The 13,382-nt window shown below is 32.7% G+C and overlaps 1 protein-coding gene across 1 annotated transcript; it reads right to left on the minus strand.

The window, feature by feature from the left end:
* Positions 1 to 3,484: 3,484 nt before the first annotated feature.
* LOC145727275 (uncharacterized) lies at positions 3,485 to 8,927 on the minus strand. The gene has a single exon (XM_081976790.1). The coding sequence runs from the start codon at positions 6,592 to 6,594 to the stop codon at positions 5,218 to 5,220; it is 1,377 nt and encodes a 458-aa protein (XP_081832916.1). The 5' UTR covers positions 6,595 to 8,927; the 3' UTR covers positions 3,485 to 5,217.
* Positions 8,928 to 13,382: the final 4,455 nt, after the last annotated feature.

Below are 13,382 nucleotides of genomic sequence, written 5' to 3' on the forward strand. Positions count from 1 at the left end.
TAGTTTGTCACTTTTTTTGACAAATTGACAAACATATCTTTAGTAATAACACCTTTTTCAGCCAGGTATTAACATAGAATTTAACTGCTGGTTTTTTCATAAAAGATAACATTGGTCGTAAGAAAAATTAGATGTGCAACTCTGGAGTAAACTGCTTTCGCACCATTGAACTTTGATTTTTTCGCGGGAGCAAAAGTTGCACTTTTCTCCCTAGTTGCGCAAATAACTATTTTCGTACTCGGGTGCGATAAAGTTAATTTTTCCGCATTACAAGATTAGTTACAATATATGTGTAAAATAGACTTGCAGTTTTGGTTTATATGTGTAGAACGAAAATACCATTTTTGTGTTTTTATTTTTATTCAAGCGAAGAAAAAAATACATTTCAATTAAAAAAACAATTTGATTTCTCAATTAAGAATACACTTTTAATCATCTTTGCAAACAGAGGCTTTCATTTTAGTAATTTTACTATACGTTTTTGTTCAATTTAATGAAAATTTCTCGCCACTGTTTCCTCGGACAACTGCAGTCTCGTGCGGGAAAGTACCACTTTCCGCACTTGTTCGGTAAATAACTATTTTTTTAAACAAAACCCCCTATTTTTTAAAACATTATTAAATGAGTTAAAAAAAATTAAAAATGGAATTCCAACATGGTAGTTCAAACTTGTTTTAGTCGTAAAACATTGGTTACAAAATTTACATTTTGGCACTCTTGACAATGACAGAGACAGTTAGTTCTGCCGTTAAAAGTGGATGTCAACTTAATAATGTGCTTCTAGTTCTCTCTGTTTAATACAAATAAAGAAGGATGGAACTATACTATGAGAGTATTTGGTTCGCAGAAGGAATCTCCAACTAATAATCAAAGGAATATGTCGATTACCCTTAAAATGTCAATGTCACGTGAGCATTCAACCAATAAAATGCAGCAATTTCCGATTTTCAGTTGGAAACCAGTTTGAAATTCCCTACGAACAGACCTTATGATAAAATCATTCATTAAAGTAAAACATTTGAAAAATCATGCATTAATGGGACTCATTAATAAACGATTTTGCGTTCGTTATCGTTCATTAAAAAAACTGTTATTACATGGTCGACGGATAATTACTCTAGTCTTGATATAGGATTTTAATCTAAATCCAGCTGTAAAACATTTAACACAATATTTACATTTAAATGGTCTCTCACTGGTGTGAATCTTAATATGGCTTCTTAAATTAGATGTATCTGCAAAAAAAATTTCACAATATTTACATTTAAAAGGTTTTTCACCGGTGTGACTCCTAATATGAGTTTTTAAACTGACAGCTCGTGTAAAACATTTGTTTAATTATTTACATTTAAAAGGTTTTTCACCGGTGTGACACCTAATATGAGTTTTTAAATTACCAGCTTGTGTAAAACATTTGTCACAATATTTACATTTAAAAGGTTTTTCACCGGTGTGACTCATAATATGAGTTTTTAAGCTGAAAGCTTGTGTAAAACATTTGTCACAATATTTACATTTAAAAGGTTTTTCACCGGTGTGACTCCTAATATGAGTTTTTAAACTGACAGCTTGTGTAAAACATTTGTCACAATATTTACATTTAAAAGGTTTTTCACCGGTGTGACTCCTAATATGAGTTTTTAAATGACCAGTTTGTGTAAAACATTTGTCACAATATTTACACTTAAAGGGCTTTTCACCAGTGTGGGTTTTAATATGGTTGCTTAAAGTACCTTTAGTCGTAAAACATTTGTCACAATATTTACATTTAAAAGGTTTTTCACCGGTGTGAATCCTAAGATGACTATTCAAGTTACATGAAACTGTAAAACATTTGTCACAGTATTTACATTTAAAAGGTTTTTCACCGGTGTGACACCTAATATGAGTTTTTAAATCAGCAGCTAGTGTAAAACATTTGTCACAGTATTTACATTTAAAAGGTTTTTCACCAGTGTGAATCTTAATATGGGCATTTGAGTTACTACTTTTTGCAACACGTTTTTGGCGTGTGTCGGGTTTATAGGGTTTTCGACTGTTATGTATCTTTATGTGCTTTATAAGAGAACTTTTATCTAAAAAAAACTTTCCGCACTCGTTACAGCCATACTGTTGGTCGTCTAAGTTAGTTGTCAAATGGTTGTTCAGGTTAGACTGTGAATGAAAACCTATGGTACAGTACTTGCAATAATATTTTGTTTTTTCAGGAATATTATTTGAATCAAGAATTTTAAGATGACCGTTAATTTCAGCGGTATGTTGATTTTGTTGTTCACTTTCACTGTGATGAATTGAACGTAAATTTGAATCTGTACTGTTCAAATTAGTTTGCGAAGCAACAGTTTCTCTAAGACAACTGTTTTGGTGCTGCTCATATTCGTCCAAATTGTAGAATTCCAAAAAACATTGTTGACATTCATATTCAGGTTCCGGTTCATCGTCCATATTATGTTCAATAACATGGATCACAATGGCAAGTTTAGTGTCAAGCTGTCGACGACACCTCTCGCAGAAATACTTGCATGTTGGTTGGTGTTGGTGGAATTTTACTTCGCGCAGATCTTCAAAACACTCTTTACAAGTTAAACATTTGTAATAAGATTCCTTTTCTTTATGACCAACCACTTTTTCAGTCAGCAAACTGTTCCTAAAAAAAATCTAGATTATTATAAATTCTCAACTCAAAAACACGCAATATTATTTTGTTTAATATCACTGCTACAAATTCCATATACCACAGTAAATTGAATAAGGATGTAGAAAAGCTAATTTATGTTGTCTACAAAATGTATATTTTTTAATGTATCCATGTTTACATAGATTGACATGAATTAAGAAAATCATTTTTTAAGTAAGAACCATTTTGTAAAATGTAAAAAAAAAATATTTTATAACACAAATTAGATTAAAAACTAATAATATTTTATTATTTCTATATACGTCACAATAAACGTCATTCTCAGAGCATAAAAAATGAATGTTCATATTCGTTCAAGTTGTAAAATTCCAAAAAACATTATTCACATTTATATTCAGGCTCCGGTTCATCTTCCATATTATGTTCAATAGAGGCAAGTTTAGTGTCAAGATGTCGACGACACCTCTCGCAGAAATACTTGCATGTTGGTTGGTGTTGGTGGAATTTTACTTCGTGAAAATCATCAAAAGTCTCTTTACAAGTTAAACATTTGGAATAAGATCGCATTCCTTCATTATCAAAGTCATCAATCAGCAAATTGTTCCTAAAAAAATTACATTATTATGAATTTACAACAACTTGCAATTTTATTCATCATCCCTGCTACCAAATGACTACAAATTCCAAACACGACAGTAAAACAAGATTTTATCACAACATTTACGAAGATTGAATAAGGATGTAGGAAAGCTAATTTGTGCCGTATAAAGTATTTATTAAGAGTTGCTACTCTTAATTTCAACTCTTACGAAGCTGGTAACACATCATTAAAATAAAACTGCCAACTGATTTTAAAGTATTTTCTATTCTCTTTAATATTTGGGGAAAATAAAATAAGACTTAGAAAGTTTAACATAATTAAAAATGCTCATACATTTTGCAAAACGAACGAAAACCGACATATAAAAATTATTAATGTTTTTTGACGTATCCGTAATTACATGACATGAATTACTACTTGTATCTGGTATATTCCAACTAGTGAAAAGTTAAAACAAGTATATTTCTTAGGCCCAGTACTTTCAGTTCAGAATTCTAAGGATAATATCTATGGAAACCGTAAAATCAGACGCTGCTATTGGTCAATTCCGTAATTTCCATAGAAATTATCCCAAGAATAAATTTATTCGAAGGTGAAAGTACCGGCCCTTAATGGAGGGTGCCACTTTTCTATCAGTAAAATCTTATGTACAGGGTGAGAACGATAGATAGTTTCGAAAAATACAAAAAAATGTTAAATACAAAAGTTTTAGAAAATATTGAGATGCATAGTTAAAACATACTTTTGGATATACAGGGTGATTCATAAAGGTGTGGCAGATAAAATATTTTTTTCTCCAACCCCTATAGAAAATAAAACTTTTCTCCCTCATTTGAGGGATGAAAATATCAGTTTTACTATCTAGGGAGTGAAAGTGCCACCAGTAAAAATCACTGTCTAGTTTGACACTTTTTTGAAAAATTGACAAACATATCTTTAGTACTAACACCTTTTTCAGCCAGGTTTTTGCATAAAACATAACATTGGTCGTAGGAAAAATTAGATGTGCAACTCTGGAGTAAACTGCTTTCGCACCATTGAACTTTGATTTTTTCGCGGGAGCAAAAGTTGCACTTTTCTCTAGTTGCGCAAATAACTATTTTAGTACTCGGATGCGGTAAAGTTAATTTTTCCGCATTGCAAGATTAGTTAGAATATATGTATAATAGACTTGCAGTTTTGATTTATATGTGTAGAGCGAAAATACCCTTTTTGTCTTTTTATTCAAGCGAAGAAAAAAATACATTTAAATCAAAAAACAATTTGATTTCTCAATTAAGAATACACTTTTAATCATCTTTGCAAACAGAGGCTTTCATTTTAGTAATTTTACTATACGTTTTTGTTCAATTTAATGAAAATTGATACTCGTAGGAAAAGTTTTGTACCTAACACATGCGAAAGCGTCTTTCTCGCCACTGTTTCCTCGGGCAACTGCAGTCTCGTGCGGGAAAGTACCACTTTCCGCACTTGTTCGGTAAATAACTATTTTTTTAAACAAAACCCCCTATTTTTTAACACATTATTAAATGAGTTAAAAAAAATTAAAAATGGAATTCCAACATGGTAGTTCAAACTTGTTTTAGTCGTAAAACATTGGTTACAAAATTTACATTTTGGCACTCTTGACAATGACAGAGACAGTTAGTTCTGCCGTTAAAAGTGGATGTCAACTTAATAATGTGCGTCTAGTTCTCTCTGTTTAATACAAATAAAGAAGGATGGAACTATACTATGAGAGTATTTGGTTCGCAGAAGGAATCTCCAAATAATAATCAAAGGAATATGTCCTATACCCTTAAAATGTCAATGTCACGTAAGCATTCAACCAATAAAATGCAGCAATTTCCGATTTTCAGTTGGAAACCACTTTGAAATTGCCTCTACGAACAGACCTTATGATAAAATCATGCATTAAAGTAAAACATTTGAAAAATCATGCATTAATGGGACTCATTAATAAACGATTTTGCGTTCGTTATCGTTCATTAAAAAAGCTGTTAATACATGGTCGACGGATAATTACTCTAGTCTTGATATAGGATCTTAATCTGAATCCAGCTGTAAAACATTTGTCACAACATTTACATTTAAATGGTCTCTCACTGGTGTGAATCTTAATATGGCTTCTTAAATAAGATACATCTGCAAAAAAAATGCCACAATATTTACATTTAAAAGGTTTTTCACCGGTGTGACACCTAATATGAGTTTTTAAATTACCAGCTTGTGTAAAACATTTGTCACAATATTTACATTTAAAAGGTTTTTCACCGGTGTGACTCATAATATGAGTTTTTAAACTGACAGCTTGTGTAAAACATTTGTCACAATATTTACATTTAAAAGGTTTTTCACCGGTGTGAATCCTAAGATGACTATTCAAGTTACATGAAACTGTAAAACATTTGTCACAGTATTTACATTTAAAAGGTTTTTCACCGGTGTGACACCTAATATGAGTTTTTAAATTAGCAGCTCGTGTAAAACATTTGTCACAGTATTTACATTTAAAAGGTTTTTCACCGGTGTTACTCCTAATATGAGTTTTTAAACTGACAACTTGTGTAAAACATTTGTCACAATATTTACATTTAAAAGGTTTTTCACCGGTGTGACTCCTAATATGAGTTTTTAAACTGACAACTTGTGTAAAACATTTGTCACAATATTTACATTTAAAAGGTTTTTCACCGGTGTGACCCCTAATATGAGTTTTTAAATGAGCAGTTTGTGTAAAACATTTGTCACAATATTTACATTTAAAAGGTTTTTCACCGGTGTGACTCCTAATATGAGTTTTTAAACTGACAACTTGTGTAAAACATTTGTCACAGTATTTACATTTAAAAGGTTTTTCACCAGTGTGAATCTTAATATGGGCATTTGAGTTCCTACTTTTTGCAACACGTTTTTGGCGTGTATCGCGTTTATAGGGTTTTCGACTGTTATGTATCTTTATGTGCTTTATAAGAGAACTTTTATCTGAAAAAAACTTTCTGCACTCGTTACAGCCATACTGTTGGTCGTCTAAGTTAGTTGTCAAATGGTTGTTCAGGTTAGACTGTGAATGAAAACCTATGGTACAGTACTTGCAATAATATTTTGTTTTTTCAGGAACATTGTTTGAATCAAGGATTTTGAGATGACCTTTAATATCAGCAGTATGTTGATTTTGTTGTTCACTTTCACTGTGATGTATTGAACGTAAATTTGAGTCTGTACTGTTCAAATTAGTTTGCGAAGCAACAGTTTCTCTAAGACAAGTGTTTTGGTGCTGCTCATATTCGTCCAAATTGTAGAATTCCAAAAAACATTGTTGACATTCATATTCAGGTTCCGGTTCATCGTCCATATTATGCTCAATAACATGGATCACAATGGCAAGTTTAGTGTCAAGCTGTCGACGACACCTCTCGCAGAAATACTTGCATGTTGGTTGGTGTTGGTGGAATTTTACTTCGCGAAGTTCATCAAAACACTCATTACAAGTTAAACATTTGTAATAAGATTCCTTTCCTTTATGACCAACCACTTTTTCAGTCAGCAAACTGTTCCTAAAAAAAATCCAGATTATTATGAATTCTCAACTCAAAAACACGCAATATTATTTTGTTTACTATCACTGCTACAAATTCCAAATACCACAATAAATTGAATAAAGATGTAAAAAAACTAATTTTTGTTGTCTACAAAATGTATATTTTTTAATGTATCCATAAAAATTTTTTTGTCATATTAATTATTGTGTAAATTGATTTACACAAATTAAAAGCCGCCTATGCATGTTCCCTTTACTTTCGGGTTTTTAGTTCACCTCGACAGCTCAATCACATTCATTCAACTGCGCACCCAAAAGTGGTGTACTAATATTCATTCACAGTGGTGTACGAAGCTTCATTAAAATAAAACTGCCAATCTGAATACTTTCTCTCTCTTTTGAAGTTATTTCTATTTTTAACACTTCTTCCTTCTTCTTCTATTGTCGTATCTGATTAGAGACGTTGGCTATCATGATCACTATGCGAATCTTATTAGCTGCGCATCGAAACAGTATAGTAAATGTTGCTCCAAACTCCACCTGGCTGTGGTTCTCTCGTTGTAGTATGAACATACGGCCGTTGATAAGTTCGTATAGGGTTTGAAATCAAACAAACCGGCGGATTGACAGCTGTCGTGTAATAATTGTTTGCAACGTTATCTAAGACATACGGTTTTAGTGACAATTGCCATCCATAAGCGATCTGACCATAACAATTATTGAACACCCGTTACTTTCGCCTATGTAAATTTAAAACCCAGAGTTCAAATTTGCTAACACAATCTACAATATTAACTGTCGTGATTCGTGGAAACATAGGCATTCACCATCATTTGAAGTATAGTTTACTCCATTTTAGAAACCTCAGTTGTTCTGGTAGATGGCGTGGCTGTGCAGTTGGTACTACAGTGACTTTATACAAAAACATGTTGTCTCACTTTTGATTGGTCGGGTTGATTTTAGCTCAAAGATGGCGGCGAACCGCTGATAAAAATAAATTCTATGTTGTTTTATTCGCATTGAAGGTAAAAAACGGTGTTAATTCAATCAATCAATTGTAGTTTGGTTGTGGAGCGACAAAGAGGGAAAAGAGGTAAGAGAAACTTTATAATGTGTGACTGTGACTATACTTAGTGCAAATATACTGAGGTACTTTTAAAATACATTAACAAATCGGCCAAGCTGTGGTAAGATTAAATAAGATTTTTAATAAAGGTCTTTTCCGGAGATCCACCACTCTCGCTCATGCTATTTGTTAAAACAAATTACTTAGAAACTCGTTTTTCCGAATTTTTCCGGAAAAATTAAATGCACTAGGGATATTACCCCCGAATATTACAACATCAGATGACGTCTTAATAAACCAAAGTTTACCAGAATATGACGTCATTTTCACGACAGCTTACTGCTTGGGAAAATACTCTAAATTTCTACTTTTCACAGAAGCATGATTCCAGGCTCACATCTTATTCTTCGGAAAAATTCTTCTTTGTTGGTAATTATTTCTATCCTTGCAGCTTTCTTTTCATAGCGTCTGACAGCGTTAATCCTCGTCACCGTATAGAAGAGTAGAGTGAATAACAATTTTTTAAAGGATAAATTAGTAGGGGCTTCTCTCTTAGTTTTTTAATTTAAATATTAAGTATAGTCATATAGAATGTAGTATTAGTGCCTTTCTTTCTCCATAATCGGCGTTGTTACCCCCTTAAGCACCACCTTCTTAAATTCAGTTTCATCATAACATGGGCTTCACTGTTTAACCCTTTAGAAAAAGATAGCTAGTGAACTAAGTTGCTATTTGAGCTCCTGAAGATGGGCATTTCTATGCCCGAAACTGGTTGAGAAGGACTTAATTGACGGCTGAAATAAAAATATTATGGTGACTACTGTGTGTCTGTTATTACTTCCCTTTGGTATTCATACAACTCTACTGAGAGAAAAGAGACTTCTACTTCTCTTTAAAAACATTTAATTAATTTTCGATTATTTAGTTAAAATGTTATTAATAAGTCGATTTTATTGAGGAACTACTGCAAATCACTTCCTAAAATCCTTATATTTAAAAAAACTTTTCATCCGTGTGATATGGGCGCATAAACTAGATCTGATGGTAAAATATTTTTCACAATATTTACATTTAAATTACTTTTCACCGGTGTGAATCCTAATATGAGATTTTAAATGAGTAGCTTGTGTAAAACATTTGTCACAATATTTACATTTAAAAGGTTTTTCACCGGTGTGACTCCTAATATGAGTTTTTAAATGAGCAGTTTGTGTAAAACATTTGTCACAATATTTACATTTAAAAGGTTTTTCACCGATGTGAACCATAATATGGGTTTTTAAATTAACAGCTTGTGTAAAACATTTGTCACAATATTTACATTTAAAAGGTTTTTCACCGGTGTGACTCCTAATATGAGTTTTTAAACTGACAGCTTGTGTAAAACATTTGTCACAATATTTACATTTAAAGGGCTTTTCACCAGTGTGGGTTTTAATATGGTTGCTAAAAGCACCTTTAGTCGTAAAACATTTGTCACAATATTTACATTTAAAAGGTTTTTCACCGGTGTGAATCATAATATGGGTTTTTAAATTAACAGCTTGTGTAAAACATTTGTCACAGTATTTACATTTAAAAGGTTTTTCACCGGTGTGACTCCTAATATGTCTACTTAAATTATATTTCTTCATAAAACATTTGTCACAATATTTACATTTAAGACGGTTTTTAGCACTTTTTGCAATACATTTTAGCCGTGTGTCGCATTTATAGGGTTTTCGACGGTTATGTATCTTTAAGTGCTTTATAAGAAAACTTTTATCTAAAAAAAACTTTCCACACTCATGGCATCCATACCGTTGGCCGTCTGAGATAGTTGTCAAATGGTTGTTGAGGTTAGAGTGTGAATTAAAACCTATATTACAGTACTTGCAATAATATTTCAACTTTTCAAGAATATTGTCTGAATCAAGGATTTTAAGATGACCGTTAATATCAGCAGTATGTTGTTTATGTTGATCACATTCACTGTGATGTATTGAACGTAAATTTGAGTCTGAACTGTTAAAATTAATTTGCGAAGCAACAATTTCTCTGGAACAACTCTTTTGGTGATGCTCATATTCGTTCAAGTTGTAGAATTCCAAAAAACATTGTTCACATTCGTATTCAGGTTCCGATTCATCGTTCATGTTATGTTCAATTACATGGACCAAAATGGCAAGTTTAGTGTCAAGTTGTCGACGACACCTCTCACAGAAATACTTGCATGTTTCTTGGTGTTGGTGGAATTTTACTTCGCGAAGTTCATCAAAACACTCATTACAAGTTAAACATTTGTAATAAGATTCCTTTCCTTTATGATCAACAACTTTTTCAGTCAGCAAATTGTTCCTAAAAATCTAGTACTAACTAGATCTAAATCTAGATCTTTTGAAGTATAGTATAGAAATATACAAAACAAAATATTGTTTTTCAACAGTATGTTTATATGTTCAGGTACAGATAAGGATAAATCAATACTACACACCTTTTTTTGTTGAACCTGAGTGAGTACTTTTTCTGATATACATACTCACTATGAAATATATTAGATGTATTCAAACCAGCAAGAGGGTGGTTTCATTTTGTGCGTTGTACGCTGTATGTCTTCTTTTAAACCCATATTCCAATAGGTTATGGGCCCAGTCGCGCTGGTGTAGTGAGTTAGTGTTGTGAAGTTGAAATGGAGAGTGAAAAGTTGACAAAGCGAAATATTAAACCATTTAATGGTGAAAAGTATGCTGTATGGAAATTTCGAGTGCGTGCCCTCCTAGCAGAAGAAAATGCATTAAATGTTCTCGACGATGAAGAACCTGATGTGCTTACCGAAAAATGGAAGAAATCGGAGCGTATTGCTAAAGGCATTATTATCGAACATTTAAGTGATCAAATGCTTAGTTTTGCGACTGAAAGTGAAACAGCAAAAGCAATAGTTCAAAAATTGGACTCTATCTATGACCGGAAAAGTTTAGCAACACAACTAGCAATGGAAAAGAAGCTACTAACTTTCAAGTATCGTGGAGATACCCCTTTAGCAAATCACTTCATGTTGTTTGATGAAATGATAGTTGAGCTACAAGCAGCTGGAGCTTCGCTAAATGAAATGAGTAAGATAGCGAGACTTTTGTTAACTCTACCAGCATCGTATGACTCAGTGGTCACCGCAATTCAAACAATGTCGGACGAAAACTTAAGCCTAGGTTTCGTTAAAATTCGCTTGCTGGATTATGAAGTAAAACTTAATAACGAACAAATGGATACCAGTGGAAAAGTGCTTCTATCAAGTACAGACTCTACAAAAAGAAATCAAAAACCTGGTGGTAGCAAAGGAAAATGGAAGAAGTTTAAATCAACCCATCAGCAGAAATTTTCAAGAGCCTTTAAAACTCAGTATCAGAGAAGAGGATATGATGGCCATTCAAAATCCATGAAATGTGATCATTGTGGCAGAAGAAACCACGAGAAGAAAAATTGCTATTACTACAAGAAAACGTTACAAGTACCGGATGAATGTCCTCAAAGGGTGGCTCAAAATACCCTATCGGCCGGAACTAGTGGCAGCTTTGTTTTTGGAGCTGCAACTACATTTTCTGAATTCAATAACAGAACTAATTCAAGGGAAGTTACATTTCTATTAGATTCCGGCGCAACGGATCACTTAGTCAATAGTTTAGACTACTTCTCCACTGTTGTAGATTTGCCGGTACCTCTCAAGATTTCAATTGCAAAGAAAAATGAGAGCATTAGTGCTTTGAAACGAGGATCAATTAACGTCATTACCAATCTGGGAGTTTCTGGCACACTGGAAAATGTTTTGTATGTACCTGATATTCCGTACAACTTACTATCTGTTCGACGAATTCAGGAAGCCGGGATGAGTATTCTGTTTAGTGAAAATGGACAAGTAACAGTAAGAAAGGATGGCGCTATTTTACTTACTGGTAAGTCAAAACAAAATCTAATAGTTGTCGATTTCATTATAAATAACATAAGCTGTAACCAAGTTATTAACGACAAAAATGAATTAGATGCAACTTACCAGTTATGGCATGCAAGAATGGGTCATATTGATAAATTAAAATTTCTTGAAATAAAAAGAAATAATTTATTCTTAAATATGGAACCAATTAAACATATTAACCCATCAGATAAACTTTGTGAAGCATGCATTTATGGTAAACAATTTCGATTGCCTTTTTCAAAAACACGAGATAGAAGTCATGTAACAAGACCTTTATTTATTGTTCATACTGATGTATGTGGCCCTATAACACCATCAACCATTGATGAAAAAAATTATTTTGTAACATTTATTGACGAGTTTACGCATTATACTGTTGTTTATTTACTTCAAACCAAAAGTGAAGTCTTTAACACCTTTCAAGATTTTTTGGCAAAGAGTGAAAATCACTTTAATTTAAAATTGGCATATTTATATTGTGACAATGGAAAAGAGTATCTGTCTAACGAGTTTAAATCATTTTGTGGGACAAAAGGCATTCAATACCACTTAACCGTACCATATACGCCTCAACAAAATGCGGTTGCTGAACGCATGAACCGAACCTTAACAGAGAAAGCCCGTGCTATGATACATGGAGCTGAATTAGGTAAGGAGTTATGGGGTGAAGCAGTTTTAACTGCTGCTTATTTACTGAATTTAACACCTACTAAGTCTCTTTCTTCAAATAAAACTCCTTTTTGAACTTTGGCACAATAAAAAGCCAAAGCTAGACCATTTAAAAATTTTTGGGTCTACTGTCTATGTTCATGACAAGAACAGAAAGAATAAATTTGACAAGAAGTCATATAAAGGTGTTCTTGTAGGCTATACGCCTAGTGGCTATAAGGTACTAAATGTGGAAACGAACAACTTTGTTATAGTTCGTGACATTATTGTCGATGAAGTAAATTTCAAAACTTCAAGGCCTACCTCACAAAATGATTCTGATCTAAATGATTTAGTTGTCAAAAGACAGAAACAAAATCATATCAATGTCGATGAAAGCAATGATTTAATAGAAGTTGCTAATAAATTTGATGTCTCAAAATCAGATGACATAACTATTAGTACGAACTCTTTTCCGGACACACCCAATTTACGGAGAAGTGCACGACTCAAAGGCAAACCAATTGTCTCTTATAATGAAAATGACAGCATATTAAACAACTGTTATATAAGTGCTCAATCTGTAATTGGCGATGTACCACAATCCTATGCGGAAGTAAAAAACCGCGATGATAGAGATCAGTGGGAGAAAGCGATAAATGATGAATATAAATCGCTAATTGAAAATAATACTTGGACAATAATACCTCGTCCAAATGACAAAAATATTGTCAGTTGTAAGTGGGTGTTTGCAATAAAACGAAATGCTAATTCTGTACGATATAAGGCAAGGCTGGTAGCAAGAGGTTTTAGTCAACAGTATTATTTAGACTACTTTGAAACTTTTGCACCGGTTGCTAGAATTACAACATTTAGAATAATTGTGGCTTTTGCAAATCAGTATAACCTGTTAATACACCAAATGGACGTAAAAACCGCTTT

Source organism: Ips typographus, linkage group LG3, assembly GCF_016097725.1.
Source record: "Ips typographus isolate SLU linkage group LG3, UJ_Ityp_2.0, whole genome shotgun sequence".
Lineage (NCBI taxonomy): Eukaryota > Metazoa > Arthropoda > Insecta > Coleoptera > Curculionidae > Ips > Ips typographus.